The sequence below is a fragment of the Hibiscus syriacus genome, unplaced genomic scaffold (genome assembly GCF_006381635.1).
Source record: "Hibiscus syriacus cultivar Baekdansim isolate YM2019G1 unplaced genomic scaffold, ASM638163v2 tig00113084_pilon, whole genome shotgun sequence".
Taxonomy (NCBI): Eukaryota; Viridiplantae; Streptophyta; class Magnoliopsida; order Malvales; family Malvaceae; genus Hibiscus; species Hibiscus syriacus.
This window is the reverse complement of record NW_024063439.1, coordinates 36,818-63,511: the sequence shown is the minus strand read 5'-3', so window position 1 is coordinate 63,511 and position 26,694 is coordinate 36,818. Positions and strand designations below refer to the sequence as shown.

At 34.6% G+C, this 26,694-nt stretch overlaps 1 protein-coding gene and 3 pseudogenes across 1 annotated transcript; 1 reads left to right on the top strand and 3 right to left on the bottom strand.

The window, feature by feature from the left end:
- Positions 1–97: 97 nt before the first annotated feature.
- Positions 98–25,341, bottom strand: LOC120185236 (annotated as a pseudogene).
- On the bottom strand, positions 166–4,851 carry LOC120185240 (annotated as a pseudogene).
- LOC120185252 lies at positions 7,327–19,015 on the bottom strand (annotated as a pseudogene).
- Positions 18,933–20,396, top strand: LOC120185251 (protein FATTY ACID EXPORT 3, chloroplastic-like). The gene is made up of 4 exons (XM_039189524.1): positions 18,933–19,146; positions 19,237–19,283; positions 19,402–19,439; positions 20,318–20,396. Exons 1-4 carry the CDS (start codon positions 19,014–19,016, stop codon positions 20,394–20,396), a joined length of 297 nt encoding a protein of 98 aa, XP_039045455.1. The 5' UTR covers positions 18,933–19,013.
- Positions 25,342–26,694: the final 1,353 nt, after the last annotated feature.

Below are 26,694 nucleotides of genomic sequence, written 5' to 3'. Positions count from 1 at the left end.
TGCAGAGTGATAAAAACATCATCAAACAAATCATAAATGTAAAAGCAAAAACAATTGATGTATTGCCCTTCATAATTAGAAAAATTTCACGTGAACCTGGAATTATGTGCATTACCTTAATTATTTAGAGTTACAATGTCAAAAGCTAAAAGAGTTGGGAGTAACTGACTGATAAATGTTAAACCTAGTAATGTAGAGCCCAACAAGAAGAGGGAAGATAGGCAGCCAACTAGCCCTAAGGCTTTTGGAAGCATGGTCCTTGCGCTGGTTTTAGATATCTGGATGATGAACGTTATCAGGTTGATTATCCAATGGCATGTATTGTGCCATTATAGCCCGAATCTCTGAATCCATGTATCTCTGCATCAAGTTCAACAGTAAATGGAAGTCAGTTCCACCATTGTTCCTAGAAAAATACACGAACTATAGGAGAATATAACCCTCCAAATATATGAAAATATAAACTGTGGTCCGTGTCAAACACGCTTGTGTCCAACACATCCAAGTCCAAGCGATGTAGTTAACAACAATGTTAGAAGTGCTAGTCCAACTATTATTTCAGTTCAAAAATGGGTTCTAATTGATAAAACTGATACATATTTCATGTGTACCCTTTATGTTATGAAGTTCTGCTCATGTCTAAATCAACCAAGTGATGACTCTCATCAATAATACATCAACGGTTCTAAAATGTGATCTTGTAGTCTACGGGGGAATAGATAGAAGGAAGCATCAGATATTAGCACAACAACAATTACCCGGATTCTGTATTTATAAATGGCATATCCTGCACCTCCAGCGGCAATTAATCCAAGAATTATTACCCAAACGGACCCCCAGCTTAACTCTGTGCTAACGTTCTTACCTGAAAACAAACATCGTAATAGAGAGGTGTTATGATCCGAATATAAAATCAAAATCATGTCGATATGTCGAAAATCTCCAAATCAAGCAATTCAATGGACAATCAGCTTAATCTTATACTTGTTACCGAGCATGCCCTACCACATTATATGAAAAGATTTGCATCTAAAACGGACTATTCTACAAAGTGAAAAATGGAAAAGGAAATGGTGTCTATCAAAGCAGGCCTCGAAGGTACTCACCGATACACATGTCATGCTCTCGCATGTACAACGAACCACCACTACAGCTGCACTCATAACCACCCCAGATATTTTTGCATTTGCACCCAGGACATTGGCAGGCCAGCTTCTCCTTGCACTCATCAACATCTGGGAAACAGTCCAGTGTAAGAAATGGTCACCAACCCAGATAAAAATGATATAAAGCTTAAACACTTATTCAACGCAGCTGTAACAGGGAGCACTTCTGAGTTAAAAGTTTTGCCCAACAAATATATCAGATGGCTAAAAGCATCCGTATATTACACGCTTGCCAAAACCTCCACTCATCCCTTTCCTATAAAAGGCATCAAAACTTCAGCTTTTACTAAAGTTCCTCCTAAGTCAAATCTCTAGAAGTGATACAAGATTTTACGAACTCCTACCGAGGCATTTCAGATTCCTAGAGCACAAATTGAAACTAAAATACCACAGCGAAATGGTGTCCAAGTAAAACACAAATGTGATGGTAGAAATAGCAGCTAAGCATTCACAAGTGTTCGACAGATTAGTCAAAAATACTGAGCATAATGTTAAATAAACTGACTGACTAAAAGTAGAAAGCAAAAATCTCAATGAGCCATCTACTTCCAGTGTCGAGAATGACTTGATGATATTATATGAAGAAACCATGTAGAATATCCTAGTACCTTCACAGCTCTTGACGCCATCACCCCTGAATCCATGTGGGCACTTGCAACCATGTGAATGGTCATCCTGAACATTCCATTCCAGAACGAAATAACTAAGAAACCCGGAAAATGATCGAGAGATAAAGAAAAACAATAGAAGAGATAGACACAGGCACTCACTATACAAGCAGAGTATGTCCTTCCTTCCCGTGTTCTCTCCAACATCCTCCATTGTAGAATTCACAACGTAAACCCGCAGAAGCTGTTAATCAGAAAAGCAGATAGAACCAAGCATACAAGAGTTGTAAAATGCGAATTTCATTTTTAGCATTGATTATAACCCTCAGGTATGAAGACTGATATTTTCCATGAAAATATTTACCTTCACAATGTGTATAACCATCTCCAGTAAACTTCACACTGTGACTGTTGGGCACTCGCACACTCTTCCCCGGAAGGTATCCTACAAGTAAAAAGGGGGCATCAGAAAAAAGGCTCAATTGAACACATAGCTGACCTACAAAAAATTCCGGTAACATACATACCCTGCATGCGGTAAGGTTAGCAATCTTGTCCTGCCAGCAACCACCATTGTTTTTTAAGCACTCATTAGTTTCTATATCTGCCAAGGACAACTTATATTGAAATAACGAATATCATCGCAATGATAATCACTACCCAAAAAATAAAAATTTATAACTTAAATAGCATGGGATAAAATGGTGATGGTAATGCCAGAAAACTTATATGTTTCAATGCAAACCCCAAGAAGAAAATGCCTCTAAATTAAGAGTAGCAGATGATAACCTTCAGTTAAACAAACTGCTGGCTCTGTGGTCTCTTGAAAACCTGCACAAATTGCCTTGAGAACGGCTCCTCTGTCCAACTTCCCTAAATCCATCAGAAGAGATATATTAAAAAAGGTTAATTCAAACAATCAGATTGCCAGTAATGACGGTAAATTCTGATTCGAACTCTATACTGTCTGTTATTTATCACAAGAGTTGGCAGTATGGTTACATCTCCACGGGAGCCTTTCCGATCTATAATAAGAATTACAGCATAAATGAGAACCTCGATGACAAGATATGACAATGATTGGGTTGCAGGAATATCAAGAATTGGCTGACCTGTGCATCTTGCTCAGCTTTCAGAACGGGTTCTCCACATCAGCCTCAGTGTCACCAATACATTTGTCGACTTTATCGAGATCAACACCTATAAAGCAGAGAATTAAAGACAAATACATAAGTACACCTGCCGGATGTAAAGATATAAACTTGCTTTTTATCCATACGTAACAGATGACTCAAGTAATCTCTAATCAACATTTCATACAATTTATATATAAATTGTAAATATATAAATTCATTAGTACTGCAACAAATAATCCATTTTCATTAATTTTAGTGAACATAGAGGAGAGACTGTTATGTGTAATCAACTACAAGAAAAAACTACTAATTGCTATCCCAACCAAAAAGGAGACCAATTCAATGTTCTTATGCTCCATTTTCAAAAATAAAATCAATCAAAACTCGAACAGTATAACAGCAGCAATATTGTGAATGGCACATTTTAAGAATCGTATATGATAAAGAGCATTATGTATCAAGCATTAACCTACCAGTGGATCGGATAATTCTATCTGCACACTCTTTGTTATACTTAAGGTCCTTCATCGGGCAGCGGATAGCAAAGTCAGTAACATAATCCCACCAAAGCCATGGCCTTCCACTTTCATTAGCAACTTTGAAAAGGCAAACTTGACGAAGATTTTGAACCACCACATCTTACCATCATAACCTTTACTGAAGTCTTGCTCAGGATCCGGAGCACAGTATCTACCATGATTGATACACTGCGACTTGCACTGTTTACTCAAAATAAAAGCTTCGGGGCAATACCAAGTTATATAATGTGGGGTAAACAGAGTGAAGCCTTTCTGCTCAAGTATTTGAGCAGCTCCTTTGAAGTTCTTGACAAATTCGATCTGACTGTCACACTTGGCCCCACTCATCATTGCTGTTCGTCCAGAACTCGTACTCGACTCGCTGATCGGATGAGGAAGAGACTCTCGCCAATCGAGATTCATATTAACCATTTCCTCACCGCCAATGGCCTTCTTGAGGCTGTCCCCAAGTGATTTACTAATGAGGGCTGATGGAATGGTGATGTTCTGGAGGTATTCGGCATTAGCGTTCTCTTCTTCAGGGGTATCCATGGTATCAAGGGTTCATTCTTGTTGTCAGCAACAAGAATAGCAGCAGCTCCAGCTTTCTGAGCATTCCATGCCTTCAAGGTGAAGAAACAATCTGCCACAACAGCAAAGTTAAAGATGATAAAGCAGGTAAATAAACCCTTAAATCAATACATTTAGGCAATACTTAATTTAACAACTGCCAGCATGATTTAAAATAGTGTAAAAACTACTAAAACATAACCGAAATTCGACTTAATTAACAATGTCATAATTACAAAAATAGAAAGAAAAAGACCAGTATAATAGAAATACTTCCAAAATTGGATAACCATAGATATAAAAGGCGTACCTCCACGATCAACAAGGAGAAAAGTGGGAAGTCCACCAGGCTTTGACTTGAAGGAGATGTCGAAATCATCAAAGGACTTGCAAGCGCCTTGATTGGCTTTAGGATAAACAACGGTTCCGATCAAGGTTCCGCCGTACTGAGGAACCCAAAATTCCCAATCGCACACTCGTAAACCCCTTTGATCGACTCAGGCGAAGTCACTTTCAAGCTGTTCTTCTCCACTACAAACCTCCCCAAACAAGTCCCCGACAACAAAACCCACGCGCAAATCGAAAACCAAAACTTTTCCTTCATCTTCCTCGAACCCAAAATTAGAATGAAAAAAAAACTTTTTCTAACAACAATCCGAGATGGGGAAGTCTTCTATTTCGATCAATAACTGGGCATAAAAGTCACCTCTTTTTTGTCACAAAGTTTCCTAGGCCTTCCCGGGAGCAATGAGGCGTGTGTTTGGCCGTGGAAAGAAACGGAAAAGAAAGATCAACAAGCTTTGGAAGGAAGCAAGTCGTTAGCTTTTTCAAAGTTTGAGGCTTGATTTTCTATATCATTCATGTATCGTACACCGCAAAATCAAATGAAGTAATGAGTAAGTAAAGGGATTCCAATGTAAACCAACCTTGTTTTAATTTTTTAATTAATTTTAATTTTATGATGTAGATTGAATTAGAATAATAAAAATAATTATATTAATATAATAAAAAATTATACTAATTATATGTCCTATTTAAATTCGAATAAGATTATATATAAAATTATTTTTAAAATATAATAAATATTTAAATTTAAATTTAATATAAAAATTAAGAATCCATGCATATTATCGTAGATGATTAAAAAATATAAAATTTTAATTTGATAGACTCATTCTTAAAATCAAATAAAATTATATTTTCATATTAATAAAAAGATAATATTTTTTTCTAATATTCTAACGAAGTCTTGTACTAATATATGTCCTATTAGATTCGGATAAAATTCAAATTATACATTATAAATAGTGTTACTTAAATTTAAATTATCTTAAAAACATGTAATCTTTATCAATAAAATTAGATTCAAGAAAAGAAAAAATAAAAATAATCTTTAATTAAATTAATTAATCAATTTATATAAATTATAAATATATTTAAAATCTTTTACAAATTATATGCATTAAGTTTTTTTTATTAACACTAAATTTGTTAAACCAATTGCCATAATCCACGTCCAAAAAGATATTGGTATAACTTTAAACTAAATTAATTAATAAAAGAATGGAGTTAATTAAAACCCTAAATTAAGTTAGATCTGGAAAGGCTTCTGAATTTATCCAATGTAATATTATTTTTGTTGATAATAATCATTTTTTAAAACTAACTAATAAGACAAAAATGTCAATAGGGGAAAGGGGGTTGCATGAAATACACGTGTCATATTTCCTGATTGGCTTTAACACGTCCATGCTCAGTAACAAACCCATCCCACTCGTCGCTTCACGTTGGGTTTTTTCTTTAAGAACAAAAAACCTAAGTAAGCACATTGTTTTATGTTTAATATAAAATGGTGTCCAAACTATATTTTTTTCATCCTAAAATTTCTAACCCTAATCTTATCATCCCTTGTTGGCCATCGCCGTCGTGAGTTATTTTTCTTGTCGACATGTGAGTCGTCAGGTCGCATGGGTATCGCGATTTGATGAAAGTTTTGAGATCCGTCCAGGAGGTCAGGTTCTAAGTTATGGGTCGTCGGATTTATTTTGTCATTGGATGGAGATTTTAATATAGGTTTGAATAAAAGCCAACACGATCGACATGGACATAGGGATTAGAATTAGAGTTTTTAACATTTTGGAGATTTTTTAAGATTTAAGAAAATTTTAGGTTTTTTTTTAAATATTTTTTTATTTTAAATAAAAATTTCAAAGTTATATAAATGTGACATGTGTCACTAATGAAATTTTTTAACAATTGTTTCGGTCAATGTATTTTAAATGATAATGTTTGTAACATTAGACATCTAAATTGACTAAAAAAAATTAAACACCTAAATAAAAAACAATAGTTTGCAGACTTTTTTTATTAAACTTGTTTTATAATAAGACTTAAAATAAAAAAATCTCTAAATTATATGCTTCTTACTTAAAATTTTTAATTATATTTTATAAAAAATAAATTACTATTTATACTTATTATAAGTTCTATTTTGAAGAAAAAAAAACTCTCCTCCAATGAAATGTTAACATGTCATACAAATTAGATATTTATTTGGCTTAATACAAAAATAAGTGGTCAAACTATATTTCTTTTCCCATTTATGTTTCTATTTTTTTGGTCAATTTAGGTGCCTAACATTTCGAATGTTATCATTTAGGTGTCTACGCCGTAACGACCATTAAAAAATATGTTAAAAATAAGTTAATCAATCAATATTTGACATGTGGCTTAGTTTTTTATTCTCTTTATTTAAAAAAATAAAATTCATAAATTTTATAAAAATCTCAACTTTTCCTATTTTCATAAAAAAAAACTCCAAAACCTTCAATTTTGGTGTCGACGCCACCACGACAACCATGTACTTACCTGCCGACCACTCGCCCACCGATTGAGATATATAGGTATTGGAATTTAAGGATTTAGGGTTAAGATTTAAGGATTTTAGTTTAGGGATTTTTAGGATTTTAGATTAACCACCAATGATAGGTAGGTAGTAGGCGGCAGGCGGGACCAGAAGCGATGGTGGTCAACCAATGGGTGGGGTGGATGCTTTGGGATTAAGGGTTTTGGGATTTTTTCGAGATTTTAGAAATATTTTGGAGATTTTTGAAAAATAATAATAATTTTAGTTAAAAAAATATATAAAAAAGTTATAAAGATGTCACATGTCACATTATAAATGGTTAACGAACTATTTTTAACGTCTGTCACGGTCCAAACACCTAAATGATACATTGAAAACGTTGGGCTATTACAGTTCAGACTATTACAGAGGGCTGGATGGCTTTGCTCATTGCTTATATTAGCTTTGGTCAGACTATTACAGTTCAGCTAAAATATTTCAGCAAAATCCTGAAATAATATCCTCTCTATTCATGCTTTCTCAAAGTATTTCAGTCACAAGTTCTTTAAACATACGTCACAGACCGTATATCATGATATGCTGATACGTCACAGACTGAAGCTTCAATTGGAGTTTTAGTACTTATATGTGGAGATTGTCATCTACTATCGCTTCTCCTCCTCAAGATCGTCTCCTATTGCCTGCCTTTCCAGCTTGATTGCCATGTCTCCACCGTTGCCAGTCAATGCTATACCCTCCTCATCAGTCCTTACCCATCCCCTCCATGTATACATATCTGCAAGTCCATTAATGGCCAAAACTCAACTTAAAAAGTACAAAACAAACTTCTCTTCGCATGTCGGCCAGCAAAATATACTTAATATTCGGTCAAATGAAGAACCAGGCTACTACCTCAAAGTCATCACATCAAGGGGTGTTAAATCATAATTTGTGGTGCAGCTAACTCTTTAAAGATACTCGGTTGTTTACTGGAGTCTAAGGGAATGCAAAATGAAACTACATACCGGGAATATTTCTAGAGCATGTACCATAACTACTGATCTGTTTCTGGAACAGGAAAGACAAAAATCCTAAGAGAGAGAGAGACAAGTACCGAAATGAATTAATCATAATTAAGTAATAGAACCATGTGTTGTTTAAATACTACAATTTACACAAAAAGGAAATTACCTTCGCTGTTGAATTAATAAAAGTTAAAGACCTGCTGGTGTAAGCAACGTATTTTTCAGGTAAATTTAAGTGTCAACTATCAATTACTGAAATGCGCAAACTGCAAATAGCAAATATCAATATGTACCTTGTTGGGTTACGTGAAGAAGCCCAGAGAACACAAATGACCACCAAAAGAGCGTATGCAAGCATATTCCAGAAAGCTGGGATGATCCATGCAATTTGCCAAAACTCACTAGGTGGATTGTTCGCATTGAAGTATAGCTGAGACAAGAGAATTCAGAGGAGTTTCAACAATTCTTGTCTATTTTTTCAGTTTGCCTTTTTCTTCTCAGCTCTTTTGGACGTTCATGCGTGAGCTGAGAAAAGTGAGGGAGAGGGTGATAAAAGTATGCACAGATATGATTGAAAGACAAAATTACACAATTATCAAACTTCATTAAGCTGCTGAGTGGCACACAGATTCATGAATCCATTGGCATGCCTGGGAACTCTGAAGCAGAAACCTCTAGTGCCACAATTAGCACACAAGAAAGCTCTTTTCACTTCCATGCCTCTAGACCATTATTTTTTGTTATATTTGGCACACATCTTGCAGGAAAGCCATTCCTGCATGGAGAAGTTGCCATCTTACCTTCGCATGGGATGCATAGGGGAATGAGCTGAGCCAAGAGTTGATATAGATATTACAACTAGTTGTATCAACGATAGTAAACACCCAATTATAACCAGGTGCCTATTATTTCCATTTGCAGATGTGTTAGCAGAAGTGACTAAACTCGGTTGGTTGGTATTGGAAGATCTAGATTAAGTAGGATCAAAATGTAGATCATACTTCAATTTAGGTAAGAATGAGAGTGATGGTGGAGTAATGGAGTTAGTAGAAAATCAAGAAATTCCTTAAACTGATTGCTTTTAGTAACTCGATTCAACAATGCAAGGAGTGATGTACAAATAACAGAATATACAATTTTAAGATGGTCGATGGCAATGATTGAAAATAATTTGAGCAAAACGTGACTTATAAGGTTCAATACGTACAGTTTATAGAGAAAGGGATTCTTTGGCACATAAAAGTTATTTGATTCAACTAGGTAGAATGAGAAGAGGTAGAGGCAGAATGGAGATTATATTGATTGAGCCACAAAGAAGGATTTCGATAGTTAATAGCATTAAAAAGAAATAGCCCTCAAATGTGCAATAATGGATATATTGAATAATATATCCTGTGCCAACTAGAAAGCAGTATTACCTCAAAGCCAATCCAAGCAATATAAAGCAACACAGACACAGCAAGTGCATTAGTAAACTTGCAGTATAACTCCAATTTTGCCAAGTTTCTCCGCATATACACCCAAGAAACAGTAGAAGAAATGGAAATAAGTAGATGTTTTAAAGGTTGTTGCAGTTTGGATAAATAATATAGCTAGTATGAATAACTTAAAGTTTCAAAAGAAAATCAACTTATTTATACAGAGCCTATTACTGCCAGGAAATTTCTTGTAACTAAACACCCTACAAATACAGCAGCAAGGCTCAGTGAATTTGATTTCTAATAGAGCTTAACGTCACGTTGGCAGATACATACATTTCCTATTAATGTCTATCTGCTTATCCATCTATCACTATGCATCGATAAAAAGTAATAATAGTTGCAAGTAAAAAGGATCTTACCTGAAGTTTCTCCAAAGTTTTTGACAGGGATGAGAAAATCCATAGAATAAAACAAGCATCCAAAAAGGCAACAGGAAGCACCAAAAATAACTTTGCTTTCCCAGAAAAGTCATTAATGTTCCCCAAATGTTCTACTAGCTCAAGTGCCTCCGTCGCAACAAAATATATCAGACCAAGCAGAACTACTTATGTTAAGCCACCAAGGGTTGGCCTCACTACACCAAATCCCATGGAAACCACCAAAAGAAGAAGGCGGGATAATGTTTTCTTGACAGAGACAAATGTCACTGCCCACAATGTAATACCCATTGGTCTGGTACCAGTTGAATTGAAATTCGAATATTCAAAGTACCAGACATCCATTTCACACATTCCAAGAGCAATAACAAGGGTGATATGGTAGTGCAAATGAATGATATCCTTCCAAAACTGAACAAACCTTAGAAACCAGGCAAGGCCAAGCACAAGGTAAGCCAAAGACATAAAACCATAAAATGACATCAAAGGAGCCATCTTCCCAGGTAAATAACCTTTGGGTTCTTCCACACATTCCAAGAGCAATAACAAGGGTGATATGGTAGTGCAAATGAATGATATCCTTCCAAAACTGAACAAACCTTAGAAACCAGGCAAGGCCAAGCACAAGGTAAGCCAAAGACATAAAACCATAAAATGTCATCAAAGTAGCCATCTTCCCAGGTAAATAGCCATTTGGGTTTCTTCCACACAGTCCTTCCTTTAATAAGAGTACCCTTGAGTTGGGGATCACAAAACATAAAATAGAGGTAGTACATTCCAGTGCTGTTTATCTCAACCGTTTCGAAATCCATTTTAGCTTCTTCATTGGTTTCTTGGAAAAAGGTCTTAATCCGTTTACGCCACCCGAAGTTGTCTGGGTTATTTTGGATGATAACCTCACCTAGCTTGCAGGACCCTTAGTCTGCAAGTTGTTTGTTGCAGCAAATTGCATCGGACTTTAAAGAAGCCCCTCCAATCTTTTCTCTATCTTTAACCTCGAGTATCATTGCTTCCACTAATCCCGTGTTCTGCTGCATTTCCTGCTGGCTTTTCGAAGACTCTTTCGGCCTAAAAAAGGTGATCGAATCAAAACTGAAAATGTACCAACGAGTATAGTAACATCAAAAACCCTTACTAAATTTCGAGACACATTTTTCTTCAGACAGTTAAAATTAAGCATGACCAATCAATTTGTAAATTAAACACTAGTTAGGGTTTCGAACCGAAAGGAGCATAATCATACTACTACATCAAATGATGATTGATTCTCAATGTGAATCAAGGTCCAAAGCAAAAAAAACCAAAATTATAATACAAATAAAATAAAAGATTAAACGAAGGAACAGTAAAGATGATTCTAAAGCACCTGATGATGGACTTTCCCTTGAAAGATGGTTTGGTTACCGAAGAAGAATCAGTGGTGGGTTCATGGAGCTTAGAAGCAAAGAGACCTTCACTGTCTCCATGGAAAAACAAAACATTGCTTTGGGGCTAAAATCTTCCATTCTATACTTGTGAATGGAAGCATCAACATCTGGGAAGTAAAGAAACAAACCAACAAACACAATCACGGTAACCTTAATCATTCTTCCCCTTTCAAATTGCCTCAGCTGCATCATCTTTTTGCAGCAGTGTGTTTTCAATCTTCGCTTTTGGTGGAGGTGTTGGGAATTCTGGAAATTGGTAAAGAAAGAGACAGAAAATGTCGCAACAGCAATATAGTAATGAGTCGCAGGGGAAGACAGCGACTTGGCATTTTTTTTGTTACCTTATTATTCATCGGCCCAAATCTAAGACTTGACTATGACATTTCTCAGTTGGGGAGAAGCCCACTCAACATCCCCATTGCTGGCCTTTCTCAATTTTTTTACTGTAAAAGAGAATAGTATTCTCGAATTTCAGATTCAACTATTATATATATAATAAAGTATATGTAGGTTATTTTAAATATATATCATTCTATATTCATTTTAAATTATTAAAAATATAAAAATAGGAAATTATCTAGATCAAAGATTATCAAACATCTGAAATGATTGAAATAAATATAGACAAAATGACATACATATGAGATGACCTAAAATATTATATCGAAATTTGAAAATTTTTAAATTTAAAATGAATAATCCCAATCTGTACACATCAAATTATATGAGATTACTAAGATTAAATTCTAATATACCTTTTTCTTTGGAAGTTTTGAGTAGCGGTGAATGTTCGATCGAATCGAGTTATAAATTTTCAACTAAACCTTTCAACTAAACCTTTCCATGGGAAGAATGGGATATGGAGGTGTCTATCTTGAAGTAGCAGAAGAGCCAGTCATTGTAGCAGCCATTACAAGAAAATGCACCAACAAAAATCTTCAAGTTCATCCCGATGATGTTTATTTCTTCCAATAAGATTGTTACACTGGATGCTACTGAAAACAAGGTCGAATTTGCCAAATCTACTCATTAATTGCTCTAACCTATCATCATTCAGTTCTTGCACATCTGTTTTCAAAAGTATGCCAAGACAGTGGAAGGCAACACCTGCATCACTGATCCCAGAGAAAAGAGGCAGGACATTGATACCACCGGGGAACATGTCTCTAGCAGATCCTTCTCCTCGTGTATGGTTTTTAGGGAAACCTAGAAGCATTTCCACCTCTTCAGGTTCAAGTGGAACAACTTTATTCCTTCCAACCCATACTAGATTCCATTTTTGGCACTCATCAAGAACATACTTCTGGACATTCAAAGGTGGCTCATCGTCATAAGCTTCAAGAGCCTTACAGATCCTTTCTGTCAATTTGGCACTTCTTGTAGATGTTTGTAAACAATTCAACTTTGTTCTTGGATCCTAAGAAGGCCACCAATTTTTTTATCAATGGAAAAGCATTATGTATGGTGCGTAGAGGAATCAGAATAATAGGAAATCCGTTCTCAATTGACAGATTATGAATATAACCCATTTTCATTGCAACAACACACAAATACTTCGAATCTACAAATTTTGGCTCTACATCGTATAAATACCGTGACATTTTGGTCCAGACACCAATTGGAGCAAGTGCCACGTTCTCGTAGTAGAAATAAGGAGACCCAATAGCATCTTCTGAAAGTGTTCTTTGAGTTATCTGATCTGGTTCAGTAGGAGCCCCAAAACCAATCATTAGATTTGAAAGATGAACTGCATGATCATCTTCATTAAGAAGCTTCTTTTCAAGCTTCCTCTGCTTCTTCCTTTTCCAAAAATTAGCCTGAGTTTTGCCTTTTCTTATAATTGGGATCATTGCATAATGGCTTCCTATCTTCTACCGGAAGAAGTGTGTCAGTAGCCTTAGCCATTTGAACAACACATATAAAATCTGTCAACTCTGCAATCTCTCCATGCTATGAAGTCTCAGCCTCTCAGTACCCATTTTCGTCAAGTATAACAGTTCATTCTCCTCGTCAGAATAAGAATTCAGGATTTTCTCGGTATCAGAAGAACTATCAATATCTGTGAAATCATCCTGAAAGATTGCTTCATAATCAGATGAGTAGTTATCAGAATCAACATGTTGCATGAGTGTGGACTTTTCAAGAACCTGTACCACTGTATATGTTGTCTTGCTATTGCATCAAAGTAAGATTATTGTTCACATAAATTGGTTTCTCTCCCACAGAAAAGTATATTCCAGAAATAGCCTTCATTGAAAACAAGGTTCACTGTGTCGACCTGGAATGAATCACCAAGCAATTTACACCACTCTGTCCGACTAGATCCCTCCAGATCCAAAAAATGGGCACATCATTCAGAAGAGACACATATCTCAGACATTTCCGTCAGAATGATTGATCACTTCTTAAGATTATGACAACATGAAGAGAATTCCTCGATTTACTTGACAACTGATGTTTAGTGATATCAGAATGAGAGTATTCAAGATAAACAGATTTGAGGCACGGATAAAGCCGCAAGTACCCACAATAGTACATTGTCAAAATTGGACCTCGTGGGAATCATGATATTGAAATCAAACAAACATTGAAAGTAAGTCTTACAGTTTAGAAGGTTGAAGGTTGAGGGCATTGTGAAGGCCCAATTCAGACAGATCCATATATGATATCTTTAAAGTCCATTTTAGATATAAATGATTCATGTGGGGCATTATGAGGGCCCATGTCAGTATGAATATTTAGGCATTTTGAAAGCTCACATCAACAAGAAGCAAATGCTGAGGCATGCTGAAAGCCCATTTCAATCAGAAATTATAATAACATTTTGAACGTTCATATCAGTAAATGCTGGGGCATGCTGAAAGCCCATATCATTATGTGTTAAAGATCATTGGTTTGAAAAAATATTTCCAATAAGATAGAAAGATATGAAGAATGAAGATAGTGAAACAATGACAGTAGAGCTGACTATACATAATTGCCTCGTTCATTAGGCAGTTGTATTAGGGTCCTATTGTTGAATAAATATTTACTCAACAAGAATGGCTTCAAATACCCAATCTTCTTAACCACGTGTCATATAACAACATGTTCTTTGTTAAGATACATCACGGTTGTATGAATAAAGATAGTCCACAGGCAGACCATTCGGTCTAGGGTTCAGTTCCTCAAAATCTCGACTTTGAATTTTGTATTCCGTGTGTCGGTGATGATTGTAAATATTTATTTGAGATTCATGGCGGTTAGTTTCAACCATACTGTTGAGGTTACGAAGCTATTTTTCACATCAATTTTTGTTTACTTGATGACATTGAATAAAGAGGCTCAACTTACGTATATTACCCTTATTCCCGTTGTTACTGGGGTTATCATTGCCAGTCAGGATGAACTGAGTTTTCATCTATGTGGTTTATCATGTGCGTTTCATCTACAGTAGTAAGAATTCCATGAACCTCCTTCTGTACATGGATCTTATAGCTGATATGTTTCTACTTCCTACAACACTCATTACGAAAGAAAACGTGATCAGTATCACACTTGCTCAAGATGATATCAAGATCAGTTGGTATCTCTTTTTCAATTTAACACTAGCATATTTTATGAATTTGACCAACATTTTGGCCATGAAACACATCAACATCTCACTTCTATTCCTACTGAGTTTTGTTCTCAAGTGGTCTTGTGACATCACACAAAAGCTTTGAATAGTATGAAAAGAGCTTCATTGATCAGAAATCTGTGCAGAAACCACAGAAAAGGATGAATGTGTTGCCAAAAGCTTTACGAAAATCCGGGCAGAAGTCACGAGAAATGATGAATGTATTGTCACATATTTTACGAACCAGTTATTATGGTGTTGAACCAATGTTGCTATCATATGATGTTTTCATTTATTGGTCTGAAATAAAGTTTGACTTCTTCAACCCCAAGGTCAGAAGTGAGATATGATGAAGATTTCTTTCCACGGAAGGGAAGCAAAAATTTTAACAACAAGAAACTAGTGGATCCAACTAAGGTTGAACGACAGGTTGTTGTTAAGCATCTCGACATGATATAGTCCAAGTTGCCTTGTTCGAGATCTGATTAGATGTGAAGACATAAAGGAATTAGGATAAATCCTCCTTGTGACGTGTTTCAAAACTCAAATTAGAACATACTCTACTCCCCTAATTAATCCTCGCTGAGTCAGACATATTTACATCTACACTCTTCAAAGATGATAGATTCTCTTTTCAAAGATGATAGATTCTCTTTTCAAAGATGAACGCTTTATTTTTTACACAAGTCCAAGCAAAGAAAGCCGATGTTATCAAAGATAAAAATGGGGCAACAATATCATAGTTCTGATTACTGTAAGAGTTCCATAAATAAAACATTTATTCTGAGACTTTCATGAAGCAAAGAAGACACAAAGATACAAGTTGATCAGATGGCTCTTCAGAGATACAAGCTTGATAGCATAAGTTGCTACACTGATATCCAAAGGTAACCCTGACAATAAATAATGAAGTGAAGGAATCCACTTTGAAGTTAAATGAAGATTGCATCAACATTCATGCATTCATAAGAACATCATTTACACAATAGACAATGCATTACATTGATACATCTGCGTGCAATGCATTACATTGATACATCTGAGTGCATTCAAACATGAAGTTTTACAGATCTTCGTATGAACAAGAAGATTCATGATGAAAAATACCTTACAAGAAGAAGGCAGAATTCAAAATCTCAAATGCAAGAATCACGCAAACATCTGAGGAATAGATGGACGCAATCCACATAAGAAGCATTATTTTAAAATGGGGCATGTTACCCAATCAACAAGTTATTTCAATGAGAAAACGATTTCCAAAATTTCTCATTTAATCTTTTCTAAAAATGAAATTGTTGAATAGTAAGAAAACGATTTCCATAGTTTCTTTCTTACTAAATTATTTCCCACATCTGTAAGACCTACAATGCATGATGTTTTCAAAAAGCTTTTGGGAGCTTTTTGATGTTTTTTAAAGCCTCAGGGTCATCTGTAAGACCTACAATGCATGATGTTTTCAAAAAGCCTTCGGGAGCTTTTTTTTATTATTATAAAGCCTCAGGGTCATTTGTAAGACCTACAGTGTATGATGTTTTCAAAAAGCCTTCGGGATTTTTTTTATTTTAAAGCCTCAGGGTCATCTGTAAGCCCTATAGTGCATGATGTTTTCAAAAAGCCTTTGGGAGCTTTTTGATGTTTTTTTAAAGCCTCAGGGTCATCTGTAAGACCTACAGTGCATAATGTTTTCAAAAAGTCTTCGGGAGCTTTTTGATGTTTTTTAAAGCCTCAGGGTCATCTGTAAGACCTACAGTGCAAGATGATAGGACCTTTGGACAGAATGTTTTCAACATTTCCATCCTACTCAAAAGAAGCCAAATGAAAAAATTATTGTCTTTTTCGTCTTTGCTCTATTCTTGTTAACATAATAATGAACAAAGAGGGGCAGCTGTACACATTAATTTTTCATCATCATCATCATATATTATTATTATTATTATTATTATTATTATAGACCCAAAATAAATAAAAACACAATCTGGAGCCCAAATTATCAATTCTGAAGCCAAAACATGGAGGCCCAGATCTGGATAGACTAAAAAAAGACCCAAACTTATTTAGGGTTTGTATCATTTCTGTTAGGGTTTCATAACCCTATCCCAGCCGTCGCCTTCAAGCTTCAGCCGCCACGTCTTTGCCAAGTGGTCCAATGCCCCACTGCCTCCACCGCCATTGCCGACACTCATTTGGCACGCTACACTTGCCAGAAGACTTCAGAACACCAGATGGCAGCCCACGACCATCCCTATGGTGACTCACCTAGGAAACCTCTTGGGTTCGGTCTGAGAGCCACATCTAACGAGCCTATAAATGGCCACCACCACCTGCAAAATAAAAAAAAAAAAAAGAGACCAAAGATAGAAACAAAAACCACCACCAACAACAGAAGAAAACACAACAACCCGTATCAAAAATAAAAGAAAAGAGAAGAGAGTGGAGCAACTTACCCTTGTAGGAGTCTCCAAACCGCCGTGCAACCACCAAAAACCGAAGGTAAAAGACTAGATCTAGGCCGAATAGGAGACTTTTAGGAATAAAAGGGTTCAAAATCGAAATAAAGAGAGTGAGAGCTTTATTTTGATGTATTGTGGGATTTTCCGGCCACCGTGGTGGTCGGTGTCGGAGCACGGCTGTCGGTCGGAACCCTTTTCCCTCCGGTGAGGGAATTAAAGAGAGATTAGAGAGAAATTTGAACTTCTCTCTCCTAGAGAGAGAATTGAAATGAGAAAAATGAGAGAAGTTATCTCTCTTGGGCCAGTTAAAGGGTTTATATACCCTCTTCCAAATGACGCCGTTTTGGGGGAGGGGCTTATGTGTAATTTCACACATGGTAAAACCCTTTTCGCCATCCTTATGATTTTATAAATTTCCATTTTAGTCACCAAATCAAATTTATAAGTATTTTGATTCGTTTTTTAATTTTACTTATTTATATTTTAGTCATTGAAATCAACTTCTGAACTTTTAATTTGGTATTCACATTTCTATTCCTTATAATTTAGTCATTAACCTAATTATATATATTTTAGATTAAATACCTTATTTAGTCCCTCATAATTTAATTAATATTTACTTTAATCCCGTATTAGTATTTATGGCTAATTTACACTATTAATACTTATAATATTTCGAATTAGAGCTATAAATTTTAATATTTTACATTTTATTCCTGTTACTTTAATTTTATTCCTGTTATTTTAATTTTATTTATTTCAGTCATTATTTAATTGCAATTTATTATCCTTTAAATTACAGTATGTTCAAATTAGTAATTTAATTATTATTTTGTTATTATTTTATTTATATAAAAATATATTTGATTAAATATTGTATTTATAAATATATATATATATATATATATATATATATATATATAGTTTTATTCATATTATTCTTCATTTTATATTTCTTTAATTTTAGTCATATTAATATATATTATTTGATTAATTTTATAAATTAATAATATTTATTTTTAAATATTAAGAAATGACAGTCTTAAAGCAACTAGATGTCTTATTATGATATTTTAAAAATAAATAAATATTTGCTTATAAAATTATATATATATTTACTTCATTATTTTTTAGGAAAATTATTATATTCTTATTAATATTTTTTAATATTAAGAAATGGGTTGTCTTAAAGCACCTAGAAGTTCTTTTCTGATATTTCTAAGTAAATAAATATTTTATTTATAAAATTATAAACATTTTCTTAAAATTATACTAATAAATTTGAAATAATAGAATTATGAATTAAATATATTTTAAAATTTTTAAATTCCTAATAATAGAGACAATTTATAATTAATAAGTACCAATTTTGAGAGTTATAGGGGTGCTAATCATTCTCTAAACGTAATCGACTACAAATCCTTTCTTTATTAAATTTTTTTTGGTTATACGCAGATCAGTTTATCTTTTAAATTATGTTTTCTTAAAATCTATTTTAAGAGATTATTTTTAGGTATTTGACCTACCTACCCAAAAAAGGTAATGACGACTCCCGAAATATTTTTTTCTCAAAATATTTTATTTTTTTTCCACCAAGTAAAAATTTCGTGCCCGGGCGAAAATCGGTTACGACAGAGTGGATGGCTTATTGGATCAACCTGAAACTCTATATGCATTGTTGTTAAATCTGAACGTGTTCATAAAAATGTTGATTGAAATAGTTAAATTACATGAACAGAAACTTCAAATTTCTTTTGTGTATTTCTGGGTCTGGCAGGTATCATTCTTTCAGTTGGGGGATTTCTTTCTTTCATGTTGACGGGGAGAATTTCTGCGATCAGGTTCGGTGTAATTCTAGGTGGAGCGCTTTTAGCATTGAGCGTCTCAAGTTTAAGATCATATAAAAGAGGAGAGTCCTCTCCCCTTGCCTCCAAAGGACAAGCAGGTTGTTACTTAATTTCTTAACTTGGAAATATTTTACATCCTTAATAGGATAAGATTATATGTTTCATTAACCGGATTACTTTTTCGGCAGTCATCTCATCTGTCATGTTTTCGAGGGCGTTAAGCTCTCTGGTTCTGGTAGGGATTCTATCTCTGTTTATAACCTTTATTTTTCTGTATTGTTTTAAATTCCGGCCAATTTTGGTCTCAACTTCTGATTTTTCTTGAATTATTATTTTCCTTGTCCTTTTTGCAGAGAACAACTCTGGGCACCTTTATCGCTACCTTAGTCAGGTTCATAAATCTTTTTGTGACATTTAATTTCTTTGTTATATGTAAATGGAAATTACTCTGCGCGGTGTGACATTTGATGACCATAAGTTTACAAACCTTGGTTCTCTAAAACATGGTTATATGATGATAATAGTCTGTCAATTAAGCTTGTGTGTGATGTCACTTTAGTCCTGATTGGCATTGGGTCTTCGCTCAATCCCGAAAAATTATTCTGCTCTCCTTTTATAACAAAAATTGGAAAAAAAAAGTGGACCTATGGCATAAATGAAAGATATATTGTCAAAATATTTGACAATAGTGATTTTTGTCTTTATTTTTTCTTTTTAGCTTTTTTTATCTTAATATTTTATTTTAAAACAAAAATTTAATCACTCTTAGTCTTTATTTTTTTAGAATATTTTAATTCCAAAGTTTCATTGTAAGGAAAAAAACCGTTTCATTTATGAAAATCATTAATCGACAAACGGTTAACATTTCAAAATAGAAACATTTTCCTCTAAATTAATACGTTGAGGGTCAAAATATTTCAAAAAAAATAGAGACTAAAATAACTATTTTGTCTAAATGAAGGAATGAATACTAATTTTGCCTCTTGCATTTAGATACCAAGTACACCTTACAGTTAGATATTTTACCTTGCTTCTTGAAGTCCTATAAAAGTTTGTACTCTCTTGCTGTTAGACTGTTGCATGAAAATTTTAAGTTTTACCTGCAATTGTTTTAATGTTCTTGGCATGAACTCCTGTGAGATACATGATGCAATTCCATTGTTTTTTTATTTGGATTCCTAGCTAAACTTTAGTTTGCAAGGGACTTTTTTTTCTTTTTATTCCACTATCCGAAGTCCAGCTTCTCTGAAATCTTGCTTTCATGTGCAGTGGTGCGGTGGTGGCATTCTACACATACAAGCTTCTACCAAATGACAAGCCCGGCTTAAAACCTGGTACAGAAAACTGATGTGTTTGCTCTGTTTTTTCAGCAATTACATGCATAATGTTTTAAATCAACTTAGAAGCCTGATATGGAAGATGCAGAGTGATAAAAACATCATCAAACAAATCATAAATGTAAAAGCAAAAACAATTGATGTATTGCCCTTCATAATTAGAAAAATTTCACGTGAACCTGGAATTATGTGCATTACCTTAATTATTTAGTGTTACAATGTCAAAAGCTAAAAGAGTTGGGAGTAACTGACTGATAAATGTTAAACCTAGTAATGTAGAACCCAACAAGAAGAGGGAAGATAGGCAGCCAACTAGCCCTAAGGCTTTTGGAAGCATGTTCCTTGCGCTGGTTTTAGATATCTGGATGATGAACGTTATCAGGTTGATTATCCAATGGCATGTATTGTGCCATTATAGCCCGAATCTCTGAATCCATGTATCTCTGCATCAAGTTCAACAGTAAATGGAAGTCAGTTCCACCATTGTTCCTAGAAAAATACACGAACCTATAGGAGAATATAACCCTCCAAATATATGAAAAATATAAACCGTGGTCCGTGTCAAACACGCTTGTGTCCAACACATCCAAGTCCAAGCGATGTAGTTAACAACAATGTTAGAAGTGCTAGTCCAACTATTATTTCAGTTCAAAAATGGGTTCTAATTGATAAAACTGATACATTATTTCATGTGTACCCTTTATGTTATGAAGTTCTGCTCATGTCTAAATCAACCAAGTGATGACTCTCATCAATAATACATCAACGGTTCTAAAATGTGATCTTGTAGTCTACGGGGGAATAGATAGAAGGAAGCATCAGATATTAGCACAACAACAATCTTACCCGGATTCTGTATTTATAAATGGCATATCCTGCACCTCCAGCGGCAATTAATCCAAGAATTATTACCCAAACGGACTCCCAGCTTAACTCTGTGCTAACGTTCTTACCTGAAAACAAACATCGTAATAGAGAGGTGTTATGATCCGAATATAAAATCAAAATCATGTCGATATGTCGAAAATCTCCAAATCAAGCAATTCAATGGACAATCAGCTTAATCTTATACTTGTTACCGAGCATGCCCTACCACATTATATGAAAAGATTTGCATCTAAAACGGACTATTCTACAAAGTGAAAAATGGAAAAAGGAAATGGTGTCTATCAAAGCAGGCCTCGAAGGTACTCACCGATACACATGTCATGCTCTCGCATGTACAACGAACCACCACTACAGCTGCACTCATAACCACCCCAGATATTTTTGCATTTGCACCCAGGACATTGGCAGGCCAGCTTCTCCTTGCACTCATCAACATCTGGGAAACAGTCCAGTGTAAGAAATGGTTCACCAACCCAGATAAAAATGATATAAAGCTTAAACACTTATTCAACGCAGCTGTAACAGGGAGCACTTCTGAGTTAAAAGTTTTGCCCCAACAAATATATCAGATGGCTAAAAGCATCCGTATATTACACGCTTGCCAAAACCTCCACTCATCCCTTTCCTATAAAAGGCATCAAAACTTCAGCTTTTACTAAAGTTCCTCCTAAGTCAAATCTCTAGAAGTGATACAAGATTTTACGAACTCCTACCGAGGCATTTCAGATTCCTAGAGCACAAATTGAAACTAAAATACCACAGCGAAATGGTGTCCAAGTAAAACACAAATGTGATGGTAGAAATAGCAGCTAAGCATTCACAAGTGTTCGACAGATTAGTCAAAAATACTGAGCATAATGTTAAATAAACTGACTGACTAAAAGTAGAAAGCAAAAATCTCAATGAGCCATCTACTTCCAGTATCGAGAATGACTTGATGATATTATATGAAGAAACCATGTAGAAATATCCTAGTACCTTCACAGCTCTTGACGCCATCACCCCTGAATCCATGTGGGCACTTGCAACCATGTGAATGGTCATCCTGAACATTCCATTCCAGAACGAAATAACTAAGAAACCCGGAAAATGATCGAGAGATAAAGAAAAACAATAGAAGAGATAGACACAGGCACTCACTATACAAGCAGAGTATGTCCTTCCTTCCCGTGTTTCTCTCCAACATCCTCCATTGTAGAATTCACAACGTAAACCCGCAGAAGCTGTTAATCAGAAAAGCAGATAGAACCAAGCATACAAGAGTTGTAAAATGCGAATTTCATTTTTAGCATTGATTATAACCCTCAGGTATGAAGACTGATATTTTCCATGAAAATATTTACCTTCACAATGTGTATAACCATCTCCAGTAAACTTCACACTGTTGACTGTTGGGCACTCGCACACTCTTCCCCGGAAGGTATCCTACAAGTAAAAAGGGGGCATCAGAAAAAAGGCTCAATTGAACACATAGCTGACCTACAAAAAATTCCGGTAACATACATACCCTGCATGCGGTAAGGTTAGCAATCTTGTCCTGCCAGCAACCACCATTGTTTTTTAAGCACTCATTAGTTTCTATATCTGCCAAGGACAACTTATATTGAAATAACGAATATCATCGCAATGATAATCACTACCCAAAAAATAAAAATTTATAACTTAAATAGTATGGGATAAAATGGTGATGGTTAATGCCAGAAAACTTATATGTTTCAATGCAAACCCCAAGAAGAAAATGCCTCTAAATTAAGAGTAGCAGATGATAACCTTCAGTTAAACAAACTGCTGGCTCTGTGGTCTCTTGAAAACCTGCACAAATTGCCTTGAGAACGGCTCCTCTGTCCAACTTCCCTAAATCCATCAGAAGAGATATTATTAAAAAAGGTTAATTCAAACAATCAGATTGCCAGTAATGACGGTAAATTCTGATTCGAACCTCTATACTGTCTGTTATTTATCACAAGAGTTGGCAGTATGGTTACATCTCCACGGGAGCCTTTTCCGATCTATAATAAGAATTACAGCATAAATGAGAACCTCGATGACAAGATATGACAATGATTGGGTTGTAGGAATATCAAGAATTGGCTGACCTGTGCATCTTGCTCAGCTTTCAGAACCGGGTTCTCCACATCAGCCTCAGTGTCACCAATACATTTGTCGACTTTATCGAGATCAACACCTATAAAGCAGAGAATTAAAGACAAATACATAAGTACACCTGCCGGATGTAAAGATATAAACTTGCTTTTTATCCATACGTAACAGATGACTCAAGTAATCTCTAATCAACATTTCATACAATTTATATATAAATTGTAAGTATATATAAATTCATTAGTACTGCAACAAATAATCCATTTTCATTAATTTTAGTGAACATAGAGGAGAGACTGTTATGTGTAATCAACTACAAGAAAAAACTACTAATTGCTTATCCCAACCAAAAAGGAGACCAATTCAATGTTCTTATGCTCCATTTTCAAATAAATAAAATCAATCAAAACTCGAACAGTATAACAGCAGCAATATTGTGAATGGCACATTTTAAGAATCGTATATGATAAAGAGCATTATGTATCAAGCATTAACCTACCAGTGGATCGGATAATTCTATCTGCACACTCTTTGTTATACTTAAGGTCCTTCATCGGGCAGCGGATAGCAAAGTCAGTAACATAATCCCACCAAAGCCATGGCCTTCCACTTTCATTAGCAACTTTGAAAAGGCAAACTTGACGAAGATTTTGAACCACCACATCTTTTACCATCATAACCTTTACTGAAGTCTTGCTCAGGATCCGGAGCACAGTATCTACCATGATTGATACACTGCGACTTGCACTGTTTACTCAAAATAAAAGCTTCGGGGCAATACCAAGTTATATAATGTGGGGTAAACAGAGTGAAGCCTTTCTGCTCAAGTATTTGAGCAGCTCCTTTGAAGTTCTTGACAAATTCGATCTGACTGTCACACTTTGGCCCACACTCATCATTGCTGTTCGTCCAGAACTCGTACTCGACTCGCTGATCGGGATGAGGAAGAGACTCTCGCCAATCGAGATTCATATTAACCATTTCCTCACCGCCAATGGCCTTCTTGAGGCTGTCCCCAAGTGATTTACTAATGAGGGCTGATGGAATGGTGATGTTCTGGAGGTATTCGGCATTAGCGTTCTCTTCTTCAGGGGTATCCATGGTAATCAAGGGTTCATTCTTGTTGTCAGCAACAAGAATAGCAGCAGCTCCAGCTTTCTGAGCATTCCATGCCTTCAAGGTGAAGAAACAATCTGCCACAACAGCAAAGTTAAAGATGATAAAGCAGGTAAAATAAACCCTTAAATCAATACATTTAGGCAATACTTAATTTAACAACTGCCAGCATGATTTAAAATAGTGTAAAAACTACTAAAACATAACCGAAATTCGACTTAATTAACAATGTCATAATTACAAAAATAGAAAGAAAAAGACCAGTATAATAGAAATACTTCCAAAATTGGATAACCATAGATATAAAAGGCGTACCTCCACGATCAACAAGGAGAAAAGTGGGAAGTCCACCAGGCTTTGACTTGAAGGAGATGTCGAAATCATCAAAGGACTTGCAAGCGCCTTGATTGGCTTTAGGATAAACAACGGTTCCGATCAAGGTTCCGCCGTACTGAGGAACCCCAAAATTCCCAATCGCACACTCGTAAACCCCTTTGATCGACTCAGGCGAAGTCACTTTCAAGCTGTTCTTCTCCACTACAAACCTCCCCAAACAAGTCCCCGACAACAAAACCCACGCGCAAATCGAAAACCAAAACTTTTCCTTCATCTTCCTCGAACCCAAAATTAGAAGGAAAAAAAAACTTTTTCTAACAACAATCCGAGATGGGGAAGTCTTCTATTTCGATCAATAACTGGGCATAAAAGTCACCTCTTTTTTGTCACAAAGTTTCCTAGGCCTTCCCGGGAGCAATGAGGCGTGTGTTTGGCCGTGGAAAGAAACGGAAAAGAAAGATCAACAAGCTTTGGAAGGAAGCAAGTCGTTAGCTTTTTCAAAGTTTGAGGCTTGATTTTCTATATCATTCATGTATCGTACACCGCAAAATCAAATGAAGTAATGAGTAAGTAAAGGGATTCCAATGTAAACCAACTTTGTTTTAATTTTTTAATTAATTTTAATTTTATGATGTAGATTGAATTACAATAATAAAAATAATTATATTAATATAATATAAAATTATACTAATTATATGTCCTATTTTAAATTCGAATAAGATTATAATATAAAATTATTTTTAAAATATAATATAAATATTTAAATTTAAATTTAATATAAAAATTAAGAATCCATGCATATTATCGTAGATGATTAAAAAATATAAAATTTTAATTTGATAGACTCATCCTTAAAATCAAATAAAATTATATTTTCATATTAATAAAAAGATAATATTTTTTCTAATATTCTAACGAAGTCTTGTACTAATATATGTCCTATTAGATTCGGATAAAATTCAAATTATACATTATAAATAGTGTTACTTAAATTTAAATTATCTTAAAAACATGTAATCTTTATCAATAAAATTAGATTCAAGAAAAGAAAAAATAAAAATAATCTTTAATTAAATTAATTAATCAATTTATATAAATTATAAATATATTTAAAATCATTTTAAAATTATATGCATTAAGTTTTTTTATTAACACTAAATTTGTTAAATCAATTGCCATAATCCACGTCCAAAAAGATATTGGTATAACTTTAAACTAAATTAATTAATAAAGGAATGGAGTTAATTAAAACCCTAAATTAAGTTAGATCTGGAAAGGCTTCTGAATTTATCTAATGTAAAATTATTTTTGTTGATAATAATCATTTTTTAAAACTAACTAATAAGACAAAAATGTCAATAGGGGAAAGGAAATACACGTGTCATATTTCCTGATTGGCTTTAACACGTCCATGCTCAGTAACAAACCCATCCCACTCGTCGCTTCACGTTGGGTTTTTTCTTTAAGAACAAAAAACCTTAGTAAGCACATTGTTTTATGTTTAATATAAAATGGTGTCCAAACTATATTTTTTTCATCCTAAAATTTCTAACCCTAATCTTATCATCCCCTTGTTGGTCATCGCCGTCGTGAGTTATTTTTCTTGTCGACATGTGAGTCGTCAGGTCGCATGGGTATCGCGATTTGATGAAAGTTTTGAGATCCGTCCAGGAGGTCGGGTTCCAAGTTATGGGTCGTCGGATTTATTTTGTCATTGGATGGAGATTTTAATATAGGTTTGAATAAAAGCCAGCACGATCTACATGGACATAGGGATTAGAATTAGAGTTTTTAACATTTTGGAGATTTTTTAAGATTTAAGAAAATTTTAGGTTTTTTTTAAAATAATTTTTTATTTTAAATAAAAAT

What these genes read in the sequence shown, in the direction of transcription:
- LOC120185251 (XM_039189524.1), top strand. Translation starts at nt 19,014, where the DNA reads ATGTTGACGGGGAGAATTTCTGCGATCAGGTTCGGTGTAATTCTAGGT. An exon ending in TGCCTCCAAAGGACAAGCAG is followed by an intron (nt 19,147 to 19,236) that starts GTTGTTACTTAA and finishes CTTTTTCGGCAG; the next exon opens with TCATCTCATCTGTCATGTTT. An exon ending in CGTTAAGCTCTCTGGTTCTG is followed by an intron (nt 19,284 to 19,401) that starts GTAGGGATTCTA and finishes TCCTTTTTGCAG; the next exon opens with AGAACAACTCTGGGCACCTT.